The sequence below is a fragment of the Heliangelus exortis genome, chromosome 3, assembly GCF_036169615.1.
Source record: "Heliangelus exortis chromosome 3, bHelExo1.hap1, whole genome shotgun sequence".
In the NCBI taxonomy this organism is placed as follows: domain Eukaryota; kingdom Metazoa; phylum Chordata; class Aves; order Apodiformes; family Trochilidae; genus Heliangelus; species Heliangelus exortis.
Window position 1 is genome coordinate 90828087 of NC_092424.1, and position 20125 is coordinate 90848211.

Consider the following 20125-nt stretch of genomic DNA (forward strand, 5'->3'; position numbering starts at 1 on the left):
CCGACCGGCCCCTTCCCGGCCCCCGCCCAGCCCCCGCCCGGCCCCCTCCCGCCTGCCCGCCCTCCCGGCCCCTTCTCGGCCCCTTCTCGGCCCCTTCCCGGCCCGGCCCCCGCCCATGGCAGCGCTCGGCATCAGTGGGTGGGCGTCGCGCAGCCAAGGCCACGGGAAAGGGCGGGAGGCTGCAGGTCTGTCACCCTTCCCGTGTAAATGTCGCCTCTTTCTCTGCCCGCCTCTTTTGGTCAGGAGGTCTTGAGGAAGCTTCTCCCGTCGCCCCTGCGAGCTTTCTTGCCTGCCGCGGGGTTCGGCAGCCCCTCGTGTTCAGCCCCACTTGATTCATGGTGAAGCTTATAGAGCAAGTCTGGCTGCTTCCTACAGTCTCTGATCATGCCTGTTGTGATGTCTGATAATCTTCTGCAAGCACTTTTCTAGGCGTTTGATAAGTTTGCATTTTAGAAGTTTGTTTTCGTTTAAGGTGGAGAATAGGATCATGATCTTTTATTCAGAAAGAGAGAAGCTTTGCTGGAACACAGGCCAGAAGAAGAGAGAACTAGAGGTCTACAGCCTGGGTCTGTACTGGGTCTTACTTCAGGAGTTTCACTAAAACATATAAAAAACCAGGCTGTCATACAAAACTCAGCAACTAATTTGGATACTTAATAAAAAAAGCAATCACATCATACAAGCACAAACCTGACTTTGATGGATTCTCTTTGCTTTTGCACTGGAAGGGGCACTAATCAACAGATCCTCACTGATTTTACCATGCTACTTGTGAGTCTTGTTTTCAAAAGTTGCTTGTCCTATACAGAACACTTCTAATTTTCCAGAAGTGTATGCAATAAGCTACTATTTCATCCAATATATCCAACATCCAGAAAAAAAAAAACCCTTATTTTCAGGTAAAGGGAATAACCTGAGCAATTATCATAATTTTAGCTGTGAGACAAATTTTCCTTGGCCGTAATTCATTGCAACATGAAGGCTGCCTTGCATTTCACAGTGAGGGCTGAGTTAAGATAATTTTTAGTGTACTGTCCTTCCTATAATGCTCTCTCCAGGTTAACAATGTGCATCAGTTCTGTCAATATTAGAGAATAAGATGGTGCCTCCTATGCAGTCCAGAAAAAAGAAAAAAAAAAAAAAAAAAAGGTGAAATTTTTAGGTTCTGGAGGCCACAAACTTATTACTAGTGGGACAACAGAAAAGAAGGACATCAGACTTCTAAAAACTGTGAAATATATTAAGAGACAAGGTACCATAGTGATGAGGGCACAAAAATTTACATATTCAGGAATAAATGTTTTGATTTAAGCTCTGTGTCTGATAATGCTACAACCAAGCAGAAACAACTGTGTGAGAACTCCATTTCTATATTTCTGACTTGCTACTGGAAATGGTGGAATACCAAAACCCAGCTAAAGCTCAATTTTCAAATAATTTTCAGTATTTATAGACTGGGTAAGAAATGCTAATTCCTCCTCTTTGCTGGATAAGAAGTCCATAAACTTCTTCAAGATCCTTTAATTTCCATTACATGCAAAAGTATACTGAAATACTTGTCTCCATAAGTATCCACCTCTTGCTGTCGGGTTTATATTTACTGAAAACTCCCAGTGATTATTTTTATTCAAAAATAAATCCAGCTGGATCCAGCTTGAATCTTTGTGGAGTAAAAGGCTCTAGAACTTGTAAAAAACCCTCCACTGCTTTAAACAGGTGGGCAACAGAGTTTTAAATGCCTACGAATTTTTCTGGTGAAATGGTGTCTGAAAACACCATTAATCTGCGTTAAATAAGAAAATGTCTAGGTATTTCTCAAATTTTTGTAAAGTAATTAAATAAATACATATAAAAATGCATCAAAATATTTGAAAAAGACTCACAGATTTTGGGATGAAAAACCTTACAATCAAAGTAACTGATTCTTTAACTTGATAATCATACTCTGGTAAAAATTGATTAAGACTTCCCACCTATCCTTCAAATCCTTAGATAAGCTCTGATCACATAACTTCTGTCTGAAAGATATGCTGTTTGTTCAATAAAAAACAGTCCAGAGAATAGCTCCAAACCACTTGTCAATTATTACCTCACCTTTTATTTATACTCTACCCACAAAAACTACTGTTAAGTTAATATTACAGCTAAAAGAAATTCCTAGGAATGCTGGTATATTTTAATTTTGGAGATCTAAGTGAAAATAAGAAAAGAGAACAAAGATAATAAAGGATAAATTTTTTCTTTAAAAAGGGACAATTAAGCCAAAACCTTTATTTCTAAGATGTCATGAGGGACCTGCAGGAGCCCAAACCTGCTAATGAACTTCAGTCGTGTCCTCACCCCAGGTTCACCAATACAATTTATCCCATTGGCACTGAGGTAGCAGTAAAAAGAAGGTAAGTGGCAGGTTGAATTCAACCCTCTGTTAGAAACATGCTGCTTATGTTTCTTTTCCTAAAGGATCACCACCAACAATCTGCCACTCCCTCCCTCAGCACCACCACCTGGTCCTCTCACAGGAATCTGGGGAACGTGCCTGACACAGCAGGAGAATTTTGCTGCTCTTCCACATTTGCCCATTTTATACTGTCAAAGTTTTCTTAGCCATTTCATTTCTATTTTCTTGCTCTCTCTTCAAGGAAAAGATAAAAATACATTTTCTGAAAGTACAGGTTTTCAAAATTTTGACATAATTGGCGTTTTTGAGCAGCAGGTTGAGGCAACATTTTATGGCACAGTTAAATGATTACTGATAACTATTTTGCATCTAGATTACTTTATTAGTTTTTAGCTTTTTGACTCTCCTTACTTTTATCAAAAGGAAAGAAAAATGGAATTAAATTGCACTCTCTCATTTCTGAAGTGTTTTCATTCAGCAGCTATTTGTCCAACCATTTCAAATACTATAGGAAAATTATATCTTATTCCACACAGTTTAAGAATACTACATTTTCTGTGGCTGAAGAACAAAAATAGCCCTCTAAGGCAAAGGAATTGCAATAGCTATGAAATAAAATTCTGCTGTAATTTCCATGATTATTTGGGTTTTCTTTTCTTAGTAGAGACAAAGCAGAATAGTTTCTTGAAATAACAACAATATAATAGCTATACTCAAAAATTAAGTTTATGCATAGGGATGTAGGAATTCTTATGATTTTTTTTATGTTAAACCAGTCTTTCCATTTAGGCATTTCTCATTTTTAATAGAAAAAGAATGTTCTACATTTTTTTTTTTTAATAGAAAAAGAAAACTTTAATATACAAACAAATGCAATTTTTTTTCTCTCACTTTACACCAGTGTAAACTAGGAATAATTGCAGCAATGTGAAGTAAAACACCTGTTGGGAAAGATTAAAGCATGAAATGATTAAATGTTTTGTAAAACAATAGCTGTCATGATAGTACATCACATAACATTAGGTCAAAGTAAAACCTAGAAAAATATTTACAGAAGTTAATCAAATAACACCTTGCCTATGAATAATTGGCTTTTCAGAAACATTTTAACATGTGAGAATACCTTAGCTTTATGATGCCAAGTGCTTTTTACTGAAAAATCAGTCCTGCTTCCTATTTTACCCTTCCTTTTGAAAAATCTTAACTGAAGTGCAATAATAGTGCCAGAGGGAGATAGTAGCTCAGGTTCTTATGGTTTAGTCTCTTTCTGACCAATAGACCACATTCTCCTAGTAGGCTAAGTCTCCAGAGATGCACCATCTTTGTTCTCTTATAAAATAATTATAATGCATGTTAGGAAGCCCCAGGCCAGGGAGCTTGTCCCAAAAATGAAAAATGGAGGAGTATTTGATGTTCTAGTTCAATGAGATATCACCTTTGTAGTTTCCAAAGTGAAACAAAAGTCAACATTTTCTTGGCATATAAGTCTGTTAATTGTTTGTGTCATTAGTATGAAATGGCAGCTAAGGAAGAGATCATGAAAGCAAGCAAGATAATCAGTGTTTTCTATTTGAAATATCCTCAGTGATCTGGAGTAACACTTGCAGACATTATGGACTAAAATGAGCTACCAAAGTTAAAATGTCCTGTTCCTCAGGGGTGCTCACACTAGTTATTCCTATTGGCCTGAGCAGGAATTTTAAGCTTATAGCACCTTTGAGCATCATGTAAGTTTCATTTAAGTGGTTACTTTTTAGGCACTCGAATCTGAAGGAAATAAAAAAAAAGAATTGGCTATTTAGTGTAATCTTATGAAAACATGTGTGACTTGCAGCACTTTGGGTTCACATCTTAGAAGCACACTTGTGCTTATAAAAGTAGCCTGGAATCTTCCAAAATCAATCTAAAGTGACACTTTATATGGAAGTGAAACTTCCATAGTTAACGTAGAATTTACTAGAGGTGAATTAGCAGAAAAATAAGTGCAAAGTAATTCCAGAATATCACTAGTGCATAAGTAAGCATTCCTTGCAAATAAATCACTCATTTATAGAAACAGGATATAAATAAATTATGCTTGAGATTTCTTTCAAATACATTGGAGTTCATCATATGATACATTTTAGAACATTCCACAGCATCTAAAATATATAAAAATAAATATCTACAGTATTTACAAAGTATTATACAATCCAATCTTTAAAAAGGCGTGTAAAGACATCTTCTTTAGTTCATACTGAGGTAAGTAGGTTTCTGTAAGACTGAGAGGAAATAGGAGAGACAGTTGTCTTGAAGGAATCCCTTTGTCTAGTTGTTGTAGTCTGTAACACAGCTAAAAGCATGTGCCATTCTCTGGTGGTATTACACCTACTGAGCCAAAGTCATCCTTGCTGTAACTCCATCGAGGTAAATTTAGCTATGCTAGGGCTGAATTTGTCCCACTCTGTAGTCTCCATGTTGCTAGTGTCTTCTGCAGAAACCCTCATGGCTTCATCTAAATTTGAAGTCATGTTCATCCCTGGTATATGGAGATGCAGTTCCACTGATTTCAATGGGCTGAGTGTAGCTGGGATACCTACAAGATAAAAAGATGATTTTAAGATTATTTTTGTGTTTATAGCAGGTAGCTGACTGGCTCACCTTGTGATTGTCACACTCTGGAGGTGTGCAAGTGGCATTTTATTAACAAAATGGTCTGATAGAAGATACTCCAAGTTGCACTTCCAAATTTTAAGTGAAGACTTTTTGACTGAAGTCTGAGGGTTTTTCTAGTACATAAACCTTGATTTTCTTACTTCTAAACATTTTTACTGTGTTCTGCTACTTTATATGCACTATTTAGTAAATTGCCCTGTGGTTCCTTATCCAGATGCCACTGTGACCAGCACAGCACTACATTTTCTTGTGTACAAGTCAATAACAGAACCACAGAATGGTTTGGGTTGGAATAGAGACCTTTAAAGATCATCGAGTCCAATGTTCTGCCAAGAGCACAGAACAAGCAGGGGGAAGAGAAACATAACCTACAGTCACCCACTGTCATACAGGCTTCATGGCTGTAAGCTTGCTTGTGCTGTACAGACAGGAATGGGAACACTATTGGACAAGAGAAAACTGAATTCAGGATAAAAAAATCCAAACCCAAACCTTCCTTCTACAGTAAGTGAAAATAACAGACTTCAGAGGTAATTTATTAAATTCTTTATATATAAATATATAGTTAAGGTGCAGATCAGCTGTCCTTGGAGATACCAGTTGCTCTGTTATAAACATATAGTTTATATAGTTCTAACCTAGAGCATCTTAAATAACTTCTAGACAGCCAAAGTTCACATCCCTATGAGAAATGGGATTAATTCTGTGCTCAGAATCCTCTGAAAAGTCCTGGGGTATAACATCCAATGTAATGAGAAACATAAAATAAAAAAATTATACGCCATTTTCTATCTGTTCACAAAGCTAGAGAACTGCACAATCATTTCAATGTTTACCCAGAACTGGGAAAGCTTAAACAACTTCTATTTCAGACTGTGCTCATTTGTCTATCAGCCTGTATTGGAAAAAAAAAAAAAAAAAAAAAAAAAAAAAAAAAGGAGTGTCTTCTCAGCTATTCCTGAATGCACACAGTAACCCACCCAACAGATAAAAGAACAGAAAATTTGAGAAGAAAAATTAATGTGAATTTCTCATTTGATCTGCCTGGCTCACACCAGAATGCATGGCAAGCACATAATTTGAAATAATCATGGATATTTGGGTAGTTCAATAAACACATTGCAACTCTGGGGAAAATTATTTTTGTGCTTTCAGGTACCTCTTCTTTGTTTACTTAGGAGTCTCAAGGAAGAAGGGATTCAAAGCCAATATTTATATAAAATATTCTTACCTTACCACTTCCCCAATTGCAACTCAACTTTTGAAATAAATGAGATGAAATTTATATATAACCAAAGTTGTAGCATATTCTATAAAATACTTCTTGTAAGTTACTTTTCTTACAGGCAACTCTTAATTGTAAACACTCTTTGCTCACTGCATTGTGCTCAAATTCAAATATTGTTGCATGCACAATTCAATTTTACTTCCACAGCATCTTAAGACATAGGGACAAGTATACTACCAGTGGGTAACAGGTGCAGTACCATTTGCTGGAATTGTGTTTATGTTGGTCAATACAACATGTTCTGAAAGTTTTGAAATGTTATCAAAATTGCTGATCTGGGTGGTCAAGGATTTCCGACTCTCTGTACTGGCACGACCTCTGGAGAGCCGCTCGTCGTGGTGACTGCGAATGCCAAAGATGCAACAAGAAAATGCTGCTTTAAATTCTTCTCTAAATTTCCCTGCCAACCACAAAAGAAACTCATGAAAAAAATGTACTTTAAACCATGTTTCAAAAAAATTCAGATGTTAGGACAAAAGCAGCTATCTAAAGCAACATTAACCCAAAATACAAAGATATTATTCTAATGCAGAGGTGGGAAATCACAATTTTAACATCTTGGAGAAAGACAGAAAAAACAGAACCTTTGTAAGAAGAGGTATCAGGTGTGGCATGAAACCTTGGCTAAAATAATGAACAAGCTAGAATGATTTGTGAAATCATGTCAGGGATAGTCTGTTGATTAATAACATTTCTAGCAAAAACAAGTAATTGAGCAATCCTAACCTTAAATGACTGAATCATTACTTGGCATATGAAAAGAGAGGGCATGGCTAATTTGTTTTGTTTTTTTTTCAGTACATTGTAAAAGAAGATTCAAAGTGTTCTATAGTCCATTAGTTTGCTTTTGGGGCTTAGAATAAATCATTCAGATCATCCTCATGCCACACATTACAAAAAACCCTACAATGGGCATATGAGTACTGAGATTCAAATGACTTTTTTCTCCTTGAGTTTAGCTCTAATACCTCCAGCTTAGGTCCTTCTGCTGCTCAAAGCCAAATAAGACAAATATCAATTCAAACAGATCTATGCTAATAAGCACACAGCATCCTGGCTGGTTCTTTGGATTTAGCCTTGTGAGCCAGACTCACAGCCTTCAAACCCCAGTACATGAATATAAAGTGACAACTGGAGACAGCCCAGGTGGTGGCCTGTGCTACCTCCCTGACAGTATCCAGGGGGTGTTTAGGGGAACAGTAACTGTTTCAGACCAAAGTCATGCCAGGAACTTCTCTACCAAATTCAAGCATGGACAGTCAAATTCAAGCACTTGGACTCAAGCCCTGGCACTGTTTAGTTTAGTTATAGGTAGATAGCCTGAAGGCAATGGGATTCATCAGGCAACTTGTTCCAAGAAGAGGATCTAGTTCCCACCAGAGGAGCTGGGTTGATGTTACACAGTCATTAATCTTATTTGCTATGGCTCATTACATTCAAACTGTACATTAAACTTGAGTTCTAGGTGACTGTGACTTACCACTGAGGAAGTTATAAATAATAGGATTGGCTGCACTGTTTGCATATACAAGCCAGTGTGAGAATGTGAACCAGGCGTATACAGTTTCTCTGTCATCAGCATGATTAAACATCCCAAAAACCCTACAGAAAAAGAAAAGCAAACCTGAAAAATGGCAAAATTAGAAATCACATAAAAAGGTTTGGCAACTTCTAGCCTAATTTTATCTCTGATGATCTATTTGCAGCATCTCAGAAAAGCTGATTCAACACTGCTCATTTGTTGTTGGTTTTTTTTTTAAGCTAATAAAGCCCCCTCCCCATCCCTCAGTCCCTTCAATGGTCCCTTTCTGGGTGGTTGAGCACAACAGAGAACATCAATACTTTACTTTGCGTTGGTGCAGATGCAGGACTTTTCTGCTAAGTGCCAAAGTCAGTGGGCGTTAGATAAGCCAAAAAAAGAGGAAAAGTTGCCTTTGACCCGTTGAAGTAATTGAGGCTCCCAGCTCTAGGCCCAACATCCAATTAATAGGAGCTCTGGAGTTAGAAAGGCACTGAACTGGCCTGAACCCTGTGGCCACAATACCACCTTTTCCTCTGGAGAAACCTGCTTTGCCCAGATTTCTTCCACTTAATGCCATTCAATTGAAAATCTAACTACAGGCCCACTCTGCTATTGTTGTTTAGGCACCCTAAGTAGTGCCCCTGTAGTTCAGACTGTAGGAGGCCTGAACTGCCCTCTGGAAATTCTGCCTCTCCATATTGCCTCCTGAGGGACCTGAGGTTGAAAAGTACTTAAATCAGGCCTCAGGAAAGTGCCAGAATTGAGTGAGATGTAATTAAGTCTTCATATCCAACTTGAAACTATTCCTTAAAACTGAAAAAGTTCCTCAAGCACCAATAAAAGGCTGGTCATTCTTCAAGATATTCACATTTTCTGCTATATGTCATTATTTATTCCAGAGGTCTCATGAGGTATAGCTATACCAAAGCCTCAGCCTGGCAGGCAATGTATAAAAAGGCAGAATGTAAACAATTATGTCTCAAATGTAGAGGAGAGAAAAGGGAAAAATTAAAACAAAGCTTCGTAGGCAAACTAAAGTGGTCTCTAAAAACTAAGGTCTCAAAATTGTGTGTGGTGGGGCTTGGGTTTGAACCCAGCATTTCACAGTCCTGGAGGGGCAAGCCACAACACTCCACTATCCTGCTAACCTCCATCTGATGCTTTTGGTAAATGTACTTCCAGGGGTGCATTTACAGCAAACAAGCTGTAATCCCATGTAAATGACAGGTTTTAATGAGGAGATAGGCATCCCACTATTTTTGTGAGGAAGAGCTTGCTAATAAGGGTTTCACAATCTTGCCTTTCGTTTAAATACTATGGATAGGGTAGATATACATTTTTTTCTTGCAAGTGTAGGCTGTTTTCCATTTCTTTAACATAAAAAATAAGCTTATCTTTCACAAGCATCTGCCAGAATAAGAAAAATCTTGTAAGAAAGGATAGTTTTTATACACAAAGCTTCACAAAATGTTTAAATGAACTTTACCTTTTCAAGACATTGAGGATGCTAATTGGTAGATAGCAAAGTGCAAAAACCAGGAGGACAACCATTAGCATCCGTGCTGTTTTCCTTCTTGCACGAATCTGCTTTATTTCAGCTGCCACAGCACTAATCTTTGACTTTGTTGATTGTCCCAGCCCCCGGGGCTGTGCTGAGGGCTGCAGAGGCTTCCATTTTTTCTGAACAACAGAAGAAGTTCCTGGGATCTAAAAACAGACAAAACAAGGGGCACTTTGAAACCCCTCCCTCTGTGGCTATCTATAATAAGAAAAATAGACTTATTGACATACATGACATAAACTTGCAGGGAGAAGTATTTTTTTGTTAACTTAATTGATATAGCTGCAAGAAACAAACCCAATTTCAAATACACTTGAAGAATGGTATAAAAATTTGTATTTAATCTAAATATGCCAACTGATGTATTAAAATTGTCTCTACTGCCCACATTCCTTGCCTTGCCTGTCTCTTCAGACTATCGCACTTAACCAAGCCTACCACTGCAATTAAATTGCTATAAATTGTACATTAAATGTTTTATTGTATGGCAGAGTAGTTTGTCTTATCCATATGCTGCTAATTTAAAACACTGTACATTTTTTCAGCACTGGAAACCAAGTATTAAAAAACAGTCTTTTCAAGTGCCACAAAACTTCCAAATATGCAAGTTCAATGACAGTGAAGCAAATCACAAAGAATCACAGATGAGGTGGGGATCTCCCTGCAAAGCTTTTCAAACCTGAATCTATATGCAATGATGAATGCAGGGGAATCATGGAAGATGATTAGGTGGAAAATTAGGAAGAATTAGGTGAGCCAAGGGCACCTTGAAACTGGTAGATGTAGCTATTAAAAAAAACCCAAACAAATAAAACCCAAACCATCTCATTGTTTTGTTTTCTTTGCCCTCACCTATACCAAGCCAAATAAAGCAACATGGCTTCAGTTCTTCATAATTATTGTTTCCTGCCTGCCACCAAATGTGAAATGTGCAGATGTCCAGGACTTTCTCAGAGACCTCTACTACAATGACATTTATAATGTTTTCAGTGTTATACATTGTTTTGGGTAGAAATATAGTTTTACCCAGGTGTAGTGCAATTGCCTGTGGCGTGACTAGTCTCATGAGTGAAAAATAATCCATGCTTAAAGTTATCTGCAAAGTGCAGATTTTGTTCACCATTTTAAAAATTACAGCTTATCCACATAAGATAGTCAGAAGACAATGAAATTTTTTATATTTATTTCAGAAAAAAAAAAAGTAAGCTAAAATGTAAATACTTGCTCTAAAATAAAATATGCACATGCATTATTGTTCTAGAATAGATGTTGTGTATTTTTTTTGAGAATAGCTTCCCTGCACAGAGAAGCCCTTAATTTAGCATTTATGTGTACTGCCAGACCTGATTTATCACTACTGGAAAGTTTTGGCAGAGTTCTGTTGTAGTGAACAGGAAATCAATGAAGTTGAACAAGGGATTTATTCTAACATTTATTTTTTTCTAATGTCTCCATGGACATAAAGCAAAAAAAATCCAACCTTGCACTTACTTCTACTTAAGCTCACTTGAGGAATTATTTGACCAAGTTTCTTGGTAGTTAGATGCAATTTAGAAGGAAAGAAACAGCATCTGGGCTCAAAATTGTAAATGTCTTCCTCCAGAAATGGTAGACATGACTGTTTTTGTAAATGGCTTGTACCTGCCTGTGCATGTAAAAGGGTCTTTTCTGGTATTCAAACAGTATTTTATAGTAAGAGGTGATCAAAGATAGGGACAGTGTTCAATGTGCAATCTCACTGTACTATATATTATATTGCTAAATCTTCAGGAGTTTATATTGAGAGCCTTTCTACAGAGCCCTCTTTTCCTCAGTCCTCACCTGGCATACACTGGGGCTTTGCACATATTACATGAGCAAGCAATAACACAGCTAGAATTTTATCAGAGGAAAAAAAAAAAAAGAGAACTATGTACCTATAGATGTGCTGCTGAACCAGTACCATCTAAAGAAAAGTACATTTCAGAAGTGCATCTATGAGCATACAGAAACATTTACAAATAAACATTCATATAAGCACAGACACACCAGTTTACAAATACACTCACACCAGTGTAATGCATATATTTGCTTTTCAGTAATGAATCTGTATCACTTCAATAATATACTAAAAGCCCACTAACCATGTCCAAACAGGTACTAAAATGTGCATAGTTATTTTCTTGTGCACTCTTCTTCTGTCACCTTAAACTATTATCAAGGGGATTATAACCAGAGGACATAGCTCCATATATAGTTACAGCTTGCAAAGACTGGACATATACTTTTCAGTTGCCAAAATAGGTAGGATTCCTAGTTATCATTATAAGTAGTGTCAATGCATGAGGACATCAGTAAAGTGAAGTGTACAGGATGGAACTTAATAATACAAATTACATACTACCACTGTTATTGTAAATCCATTCGACCCCATTTGTTCAGCAGTTACTTTTCATCTGCTTAGTATCCACAAGAGAGCATAGCCTTCTAAGTCACTACTTCCTTGCTAATAATTAAAATAAATTAGTCAAAATCCCTGGTGTTAGTGGCATGATGGTTCTTGTCCTTCAAAAGATGAGCCACAAACTAAAGCATTGAAAAGCTTGTATTTAAAGAGCTGCTTGAAAGACAAAATCAATCATTTTGAGAGCTACTGCACAAATTACAGTAAGGATATCTTGTATATCTGTCAACTTCAGTGATCTGAAAATTCCTATGCACAACACAGCCCATTAAAAAAAATAAATAAAGAATAAGTGTAAGGCAAAGAAACCATCTACCATTGTGGATGCTCCCTCCCTGAAGTGTTCAAGGCCAGGTTGGATGGGGCTTTGAGCAACCTGGTCCAGTGGAAGGTGTCCCTGCCCATGCAGGATCTTGGAACTAGATGATTTTAAGGTTCCTTCCAACCCAAACCATTCTGTGATTTTGTGCTTGCTGTGTTTTTTCTTTGACATACATCTGGAAGTCTTATTGTAACTTGCAATAGGATTGCTATATTTAACTGAAGTTCTGGTAAACAGCTTGATTTCTTAATTGAAGCTATTATCCAAGAATACACTTAAAAGCACTGCATTTATTTGCTCTATAGAACTGATTATGGTACACCTGTTGCACTTAAAAAAAGTGCCTAATGGCTGCAGCCAAGTCACAGGTGACAGGAGATGTGCAGTTGTTTTAATTTCACTTTGTGCAGCCTCTTATACTTAACATTTATGCTAGGAAAAGAGACATCATTGTAATTTCACATCATTTACAGTAGCATTTGCCTTTTTGCCACTGAACAAGAAGGATCAACCTAACCTTAGCACACAAGATGCATAGGGAGAAGAAATACTGTGAAAAAGAAATAGGCCAGGTAACAGAACTGGGGGAAAAAACCCTAACCAAATGGGTTAGGTCCTAGTTATTCAATTTCTGCTCTGAATCTGAACCAGCATTCCCAAGTTAGGTGCAGGTTAAGAACAATTGCTTTGAATTAACTTAATTAATAGACAGTTTGAGAGACTCAGTAGATTGTAAAGAAGAGAAGGTTAAGAAGGAATATAGAGATAAGGTCACTGGGTGCTACAGGACAGATAAGCAGTGAGCAGTGTAGAGCATCTTAGAGCTCTGTTAGACTGAAATTAATTTCAAAACTAACTGAGCAAAGACTTTGTTCTGTTGAAGTGTCCCCTCAGATTTGTAAAGGTTAAATTTTACCTTCAAAATATTTTGCTATTTATTCCTTTAAATGTAAGAAGAAAAAAAAAAGATCTAAATCTAAACAGCAAGACAATTAGCAACTGTGATTTAACCTAACATGATTAGATATGAGCATAATTGCTACCGTGATGAATGGATGATAATGAAATGCTCTAAAGCACATGTGGTTTTTCCTATATTTTAGCTACTTGCACAAGATATGTTTTTTCAGTATAAGGTTTGATTTTTACTTTTAACATATGTAAATTCAGAAAGCTAAAGTCTTCTTGTGATTTCTCTGATGAGTTGAACTTCAATGGGAAGGGCTCTTGATGTGGCAGATATGGTGCTGTGGCTGGTACAGACTCAAATTTGGATGGCAATAAACACAGTCAAGGAAGAGATTTCCATATTTTGGTGTAAATGTCAGCCATTGTTGGGGTCATTTGAGAGGACAGGAATATTTTTCATCATGTCTTCAACAGGATGAGCTTATTGTCCTTCACAGAAGGTGGCAGAGAACCACAGCCATAAATTCCATGCAAAGCAGAAGACAGCAGAGGGAACCATAGGCTGAAGTACGACACATTACTGCTCACATCCAGAAAATTATTCTCAGTCTGACACCACCTAAATTTTTGGAGGGGGAAAAATGCTTCTGAAAAAATTCACATAACATACGCCACTTCATTTCAAATGTTATTTGTGTGCTTGCTGTGGGTTTTTAAAGTATTTTTCTTTCCTGTACTTGTACTTCAAAGCTTGAAAGAAACAGATGTTGACATCAGGAATCATGACAATTATTTGTCAGGAGTTCACATAAAACTTGACTAATAACAGGCAGCCTTACATCAGGAAATTCCTAGCTCACAGTTCTGATAGTTGGACTTTCTAGTCTAAATTTTGTTCAGAAAGGACCTGCTTTGAACATGAGACTGTGTAAAACGAGAAGCACGCAAACAAAAAAATATACAAACTACTAACAAAACGAGAAGGTAAATCCTAACTTTTTAAAGCTACAGGAGATTTAAGCAGGGTAAATATGGTCACCTTCTATATTTTGGTAAGTATTTCTGATACACAAATATTTCTCCTGCCTATAACCAATCTTTCTGTTGCTGTTTTCTCTTTCTCTCCCTCTAACCCCTGCATAGACATGAGGAAGAAGGAGTTTACATTCAGCCTGACTGCTGACTCATTTATAATGAGTTTCAGTGCCAATGCAAGGTGGCTGTAAGCCAGCAGTGTCACTGAACCTAGGGCTGGATGTAAACAGCCAAGTCCTAAGTGAAAAGATGGAGTATCTAGAGAAGATTGTACATAGGGATCTGCACAGTCACAACAGCAAGGAGATGGGGGTAGTTTTAAAGGTCTTACCTGGCGACACCAGAGCTTTCGAAATATCTGCAAGTAGGCCAACACCATGAGACACAGTGGTGCCATGTATGTCACTAGAAAAAAGCATGTGTGATACATTTTGGGGTAAACCTCAGCTGGAAAGAGAATACAAATAGGAAAAGTGCATTTAAGTAAACATAGAGTTCACAATCATTTTGAGCCAAATTCTTCATATAGATATGCACAAGCTTCTCAAATATAATAGGTTATAATGGAAGATCTATCCAATGATATTTTGGCCAAGATTGCTTTTTAACCACTTCTATATATATTCTTTTTCTATCATAAATACGCTTTAATCTCAAGCATCTCTCATATCATGTTATTGCTTTCATATCACATTATTACTTTAGGCATGAAGTCTAAAGAAATTTTGGTTTTATTATATCAGTGAAATAACATTTCAGTATCTATCAATAGCTTACCAATTAGGCAATCTACCTCATCTTTGATGTAATTAACAGGTTGTGTAACTTTCTTCTGTTTTAAAAGGCCACAAAGGCCAATATTGTGTTCTAGTTTCCTGTGTATCTCTTTTCAAAAGACAATTTCTGAATGCTGTTTGTTTAGACGCAAGCATCTTACGAGTGCTGTGAGTATACTGTGTTTTTAAGAACACTGTATCATAAGCTTTGGCATTAGCTTACAGTTGAATGCAACTTGCATTTCTAACACCAAATGTAGTTTAGTAACACCAACCATTGACATCAGTTGCAATTTAGCATACATGGATGGCCTCAGAAAATGAATGAACTTTAAATAGAGTGATAAGACATAGCAGAAGAGAAACTACACAGGCAATTAAGATTCCATAGTAATCCTAAACATTGCATTTTGAGCTAGAGTAAAGAAGGATTATGTTAATTTCCAGAATTTCTGAATGTTTCAAGGTGGTAAGAACTGAAACCCTGTATTGACTGTAGTTTTAATTGAAAAGGAAGGAAGGAAGGAAGGAAGGAAGGAAGGAAGGAAGGAAGGAAGGAAGGAAGGAAGGAAGGAAGGAAGGAAGGAAGGAAGGAAGGAAGGAAGGAAGGAAGGAAGGAAGGAAGGAAGGAAGGAAGGAAGGAAGGAAGGAAGGAAGGAAGGAAGGAAGGAAGGAAGGAAGGAAGGAAGGAAGGAAGGAAGGAAGGAAGGAAGGAAGGAAGGAAGGAAGGAAGGAAGGAAGGAAGGAAGGAAGGAAGGAAGGAAGGAAGGAAGGAAGGAAGGAAGGAAGGAAGGAAGGAAGGAAGGAAGGAAGGAAGGAAGGAAGGAAGGAAGGAAGGAAGGAAGGAAGGAAGGAAGGAAGGAAGGGAAACAGTAATAACCTAGGTTTGTATATTGACTGGTGGTCTCAGAACTGGTTCCACATTCCATGAAATGCAGCCTCACAGCAGTCCTGTCAGCCAAGGAAATACTGACATGCATGCTTCACAGGTGGAGAGATTTAGAATGGGAGAAATGTGACTTGGGATCATGGAAGGTCAGAGCTGAAAGCACATTCTTTCTGCTCAGAAGGAGATGCCACCTGCCTCATCAATGCTCTGCAGGCAGCCAGGCCCCTTTCAGGTAGAAGGATGTTTAAAGGCCGTCTGGAGTTTATGGCTTCCAATCTAGCATTCCAAGTAAAGTGAAACGTTAAATAATCCTGGTTATCTACAAAGAACTGATGGACCAGGTTGGAGGAAGATTCTAACACTTGCCTTTGAAGTTTAGCCACCTGGAAAGTGCCAGCTGCTAAACATCAAAGGAAACGTGTCCCTCCTCCAGCCAGGGCAAAGCCCTTTGTAGAACTTCTCCCTAAGAAGCCTGACTCTGTTTAGCTTCTCATTCCCAAGAAAAGCTTTAAAGCTGTTTGACAATCACAGCAGCAGGAAGGAGGAAGGGCTGGTTTGGGATGCCTTTCATTTATCAAGTGGGTGAATGAGAACATCAATCATTCTATGGTCTTGGTGATACATCAGCTGCCTGACTGGGACTGCTGGACCTTTACTGCCAAGAGGTGTCTTTATCTTGCATGGTCACTTAATGAGCTCTGGGTCCAGGGAGATCATTCTTAGCTGGAGTAATCATTTGTTTGAGAGTAAATTAATGATTCTCACATCCCTGGCCACTGTTTACTGAGAAGAAGGAAGGAGATAAGAAGCAAAAAGGTGGTCCTGGGGACTGGACTGGGCTAAGCTCAGCACTCTTACTCAGCAGTAGTAATACAGTAGGATTACTCTACCTGATAAAGGGTCAGCATGCTAAAACAAGCCTTGTTCTCTCTACTGCAGGGGTTATTAAACACATGTTAAGCTTTTCTAAAACTTCCTTCTTGGCACTGTGTTCCAGTCTCCAACTGTTGTTCAATGAAGCAAGGAGGTAGAAGACTGAAACAACAGCTTCTGCATTTTTTGCCAGAATTTTACTCTATTTGTGTAAATACATATATACATATGCATGTATATATATATGTACATAAACTGCAAACAACCCAGACTCAAAAAGGTTTTGATATGTTTAGCAAATGAAATATTCCCTCAAGACATAGGTGCATAATGATATTGGTACATTTGACAGCTTCACAAAAATAGGGAAAAACCAATAAGGCTATCAAGTTTGTTGAGCATCAGTAGAGAGTTCCCAGGCTGCCTAGTCTCAGGAAGATACCTATGAGGTTTTGGAGTTACCAATATGAAGAAGCAATGCAGCTGCAACAGTATACTTTTCCTATGTCAGAGTTAGTAGCATTAAAATTACATTTTCAAATCTGACAAAATAAATAAATAAATAAATAAATAAAATCTGCTGAAGTTATCAACTCATGATAACACCAAGCATAATTTTAGTATTAGCAATATTCTGACTTTTTTCTCCATCAAAGTGTTCCATATTTTCCCTGAGCATTTTTCTGAGCACTTCAGTAAACATGCTGTATAAAACTTCATGTAATAATGCAATTTCCACCTATTTGTTTTCCAGAATTGAGATAGTCTGGTTTTGTACTGTTTTATGAGCAGTCTAGGAGGAAAGGGAACTGAGTGTCTTCCTGTTGTTTCCATTCAACCAGGTAGTTTTGGGAAAGAATTATCTTTGTATTCTTTTTATCACTTGCAAAGGGGTTGGCTAATGCACTCTGGCTAACACTCTTGCAGTGAAGAGCTCTAAGAGAATGTATTTAGCTGACTTGGACACATGGTGAACTCATTTTAATATAAGTTTCTTTTATTTTGGCACTTTATCATCAAATTCAGTACATAGCAATTACAGACCATTATGGAACTGTGGCCAAACACTGGCTCCTTAAGTGAGTCTGCATAGGTCATATGTTGGACCCTTCTGCATTCCCAAATAAAATATTGTTATTAGACAGCACTCAAAATGAAAAACCCTTAGCCTAGAATTGGCAACGAATTTTGTATTCAGGGATGCCAGAAGCAATTAAAAAGAAATTGAGCTCTGTTTTAGACTGAGCTATTGCTCCATTTGCAGTCGCTGGCAGCTCTCCAACAACATGCTTGAAACCTTATTAGTCAGGGTGGCCACTATGTTTTCACCATTAAGAGCAGTGATCAACCCTGTTGATCAGCCCTTCCTTCCAGACACTCATCAGAGCTGTATGGATTTCAGCAGCTGGACCTAAGTCTGGGTAGGGTACAGTGTTGTCTCCTGCTTTGGCATCTCTGACATTTTCCTGGACATGGCTTCCCATTAGTCCTCAATAGCACCTCATGTTTCACTGGCTGTGAGTTCCCAGAATTAGAATGGACTTCCAAAACACTTTGGAAAGTGTCATTAAGCACCATCTTTTGTAGTCCCAACCTTGACAATTCAGTCCAACATCACTCGGACATACTGTATACAGGATGCTCTGCAAAGACTTCATGAAAAGCACCCTATTTTGGACAGCATAAATTATATGCAGTTTACAGAAATTGATTCTCCTACGGGATTTGCTCTGGGTCTTTTGAGTGTGTGCAGTATGTACATCACCCCTTTCTTGCTGCAAATAAGCCATATTTATGGGAACTTAACTAACTTTTGCCTTCAACCTCTTAACTAGCTGTCTCTGACTCTAGGTATTCCTGCTGTCAAAAAAGGAAAAAAAAAGAATTCCAACAAAAAATCTATGAAAATACTAGCTTTTTATTCCTTCTTCTAGCCTCAAGGTTCACCAATCTGTTCAGACTGGTATCCTGTTATCCATGTTCTTTGGTCCTTCTGTTTGGGAGCCTTTGTGACTTCAGAAGTGGATTGTCATAAAAACTGCATCTTGTATACTTTGGTCCAACTCATTGCCCTTAGATATTTTTAATTGACTGGAAATTATTTGTAGTTAATGACACTTTATTCATCATAGTCTGAAAGGAATGTTAAGGTTAATGGCATATGTTAAGGTATATGCAGCAGTATAAAAATAGGATTATTGTCTTTAGATAGAATGAAAAGCTCAGAAAAATTTAATATATTTTTAACATAAAGTTATTTTCATATCTTGCTCAATATAGTTAAAAAAAAAGAAAAATAATGGTGTGTTTGCACTTAATGTCTGAAGCCACATACAAAAAGAACAATGCTATGCACAAGTACTTCCTCTTTTTATATCCCTTTTATACCCCTTTCTACCTCTCCAATGTACTTTTTGGACAAATACACTCTGTAAGATCAGAATCTTGCAAGTTGTTTTGGTTTTGGGTTTGGTTTGGTTTTCTTTTGTATTTTTTTTTAATCACTCCAGTGCAGTACTGAATGGGAGGAACATTTTAATTTTAAGTTCCAAGGCTATTACAGACTCTATTTTGAAAGAGAACACTTTCATGTTTGGAATCAAAAAGTGGCCAACCCAGATCTGGACATTTTGAGATTGTGTTCCCTGATGAAATGTTCTCCTGACTCCCTAATTAATTAACTAAAGTGCTTTGCATCACTTTCATTTCCTAGTTGATTAAAAGGAACATATCTAACATTGAAATGATGAAGCCACTTCATAATAACTCTGCAGCCAAAATGAGGGGATAGATCTTGTGCCTGGAGTGGACACTATGAAAGAAGATAGTCACACAAATACTGCAGCATCCAGCAGCAGACTGGGATGCAAAATTGTTCACAGGTGAAGAAGGACCATGGGGACTAAACAGCAGACGTGGCCTCTGCAATGAAACAGCAAGAGCAATATTCACAGTTTAAAAGAGGCTTCCTTTAACCTACAAACATGCAGCAAGTCCAGTCCCAGAGGACTAATGGATGAAGGAGATAAAGAACAGGGAATGTGACAGCTAATGTCTTCTCATCTAATCACCCCTGCAGCCATGGCCCTGCAGAGGCTGTTAGCAGGGGAGGAACTTCCAAAGCAGCACATGGAAGAGCCCTCAGCAATTCAGACTGTTTAAGCTAATTTATCATTATAATTAAGTACAGGTGATCCATTTGTGTTTTATCTTAATTGTTCACAGGACTGGAATCTTCTTCTACAGAGGCAGCTCTGGGAGAGAATCTGATTGTGTTTTAGTCTGACTTGAGGCTATTAAACAGGCACCTTTTAGTTATGTCTTTTGGCAAACTCGGTTTTATTTGCCTTTGTGTGAAAAATGGTATTACTGATGGTCATTATATCCAGTGTCAGAGTCACAGCATGTAACTCATATGCTCTATTAGCATTGGAGTTATGCCAAGGCCCACCAG

At 37.7% G+C, this 20125-nt stretch overlaps 1 protein-coding gene across 1 annotated transcript in view; it reads right to left on the bottom strand.

Moving 5' to 3' along the window:
• Positions 1-2904: 2904 nt before the first annotated feature.
• HCRTR2 (hypocretin receptor 2) overlaps positions 2905-20125 on the bottom strand; it is a 33592-nt gene continuing 16371 nt past the window's right edge. Inside the window, exons 4-8 of the mRNA XM_071741703.1 lie at positions 14465-14580; positions 9350-9570; positions 7822-7943; positions 6541-6741; positions 2905-4973 (exon numbers count right to left, since the gene is read on the bottom strand). Of these exons, the coding sequence (XP_071597804.1) occupies positions 4780-4973; positions 6541-6741; positions 7822-7943; positions 9350-9570; positions 14465-14580 (854 nt within the window). The 3' untranslated portion in view covers positions 2905-4779. The remainder of the gene's footprint in view (positions 4974-6540; positions 6742-7821; positions 7944-9349; positions 9571-14464; positions 14581-20125) is intronic.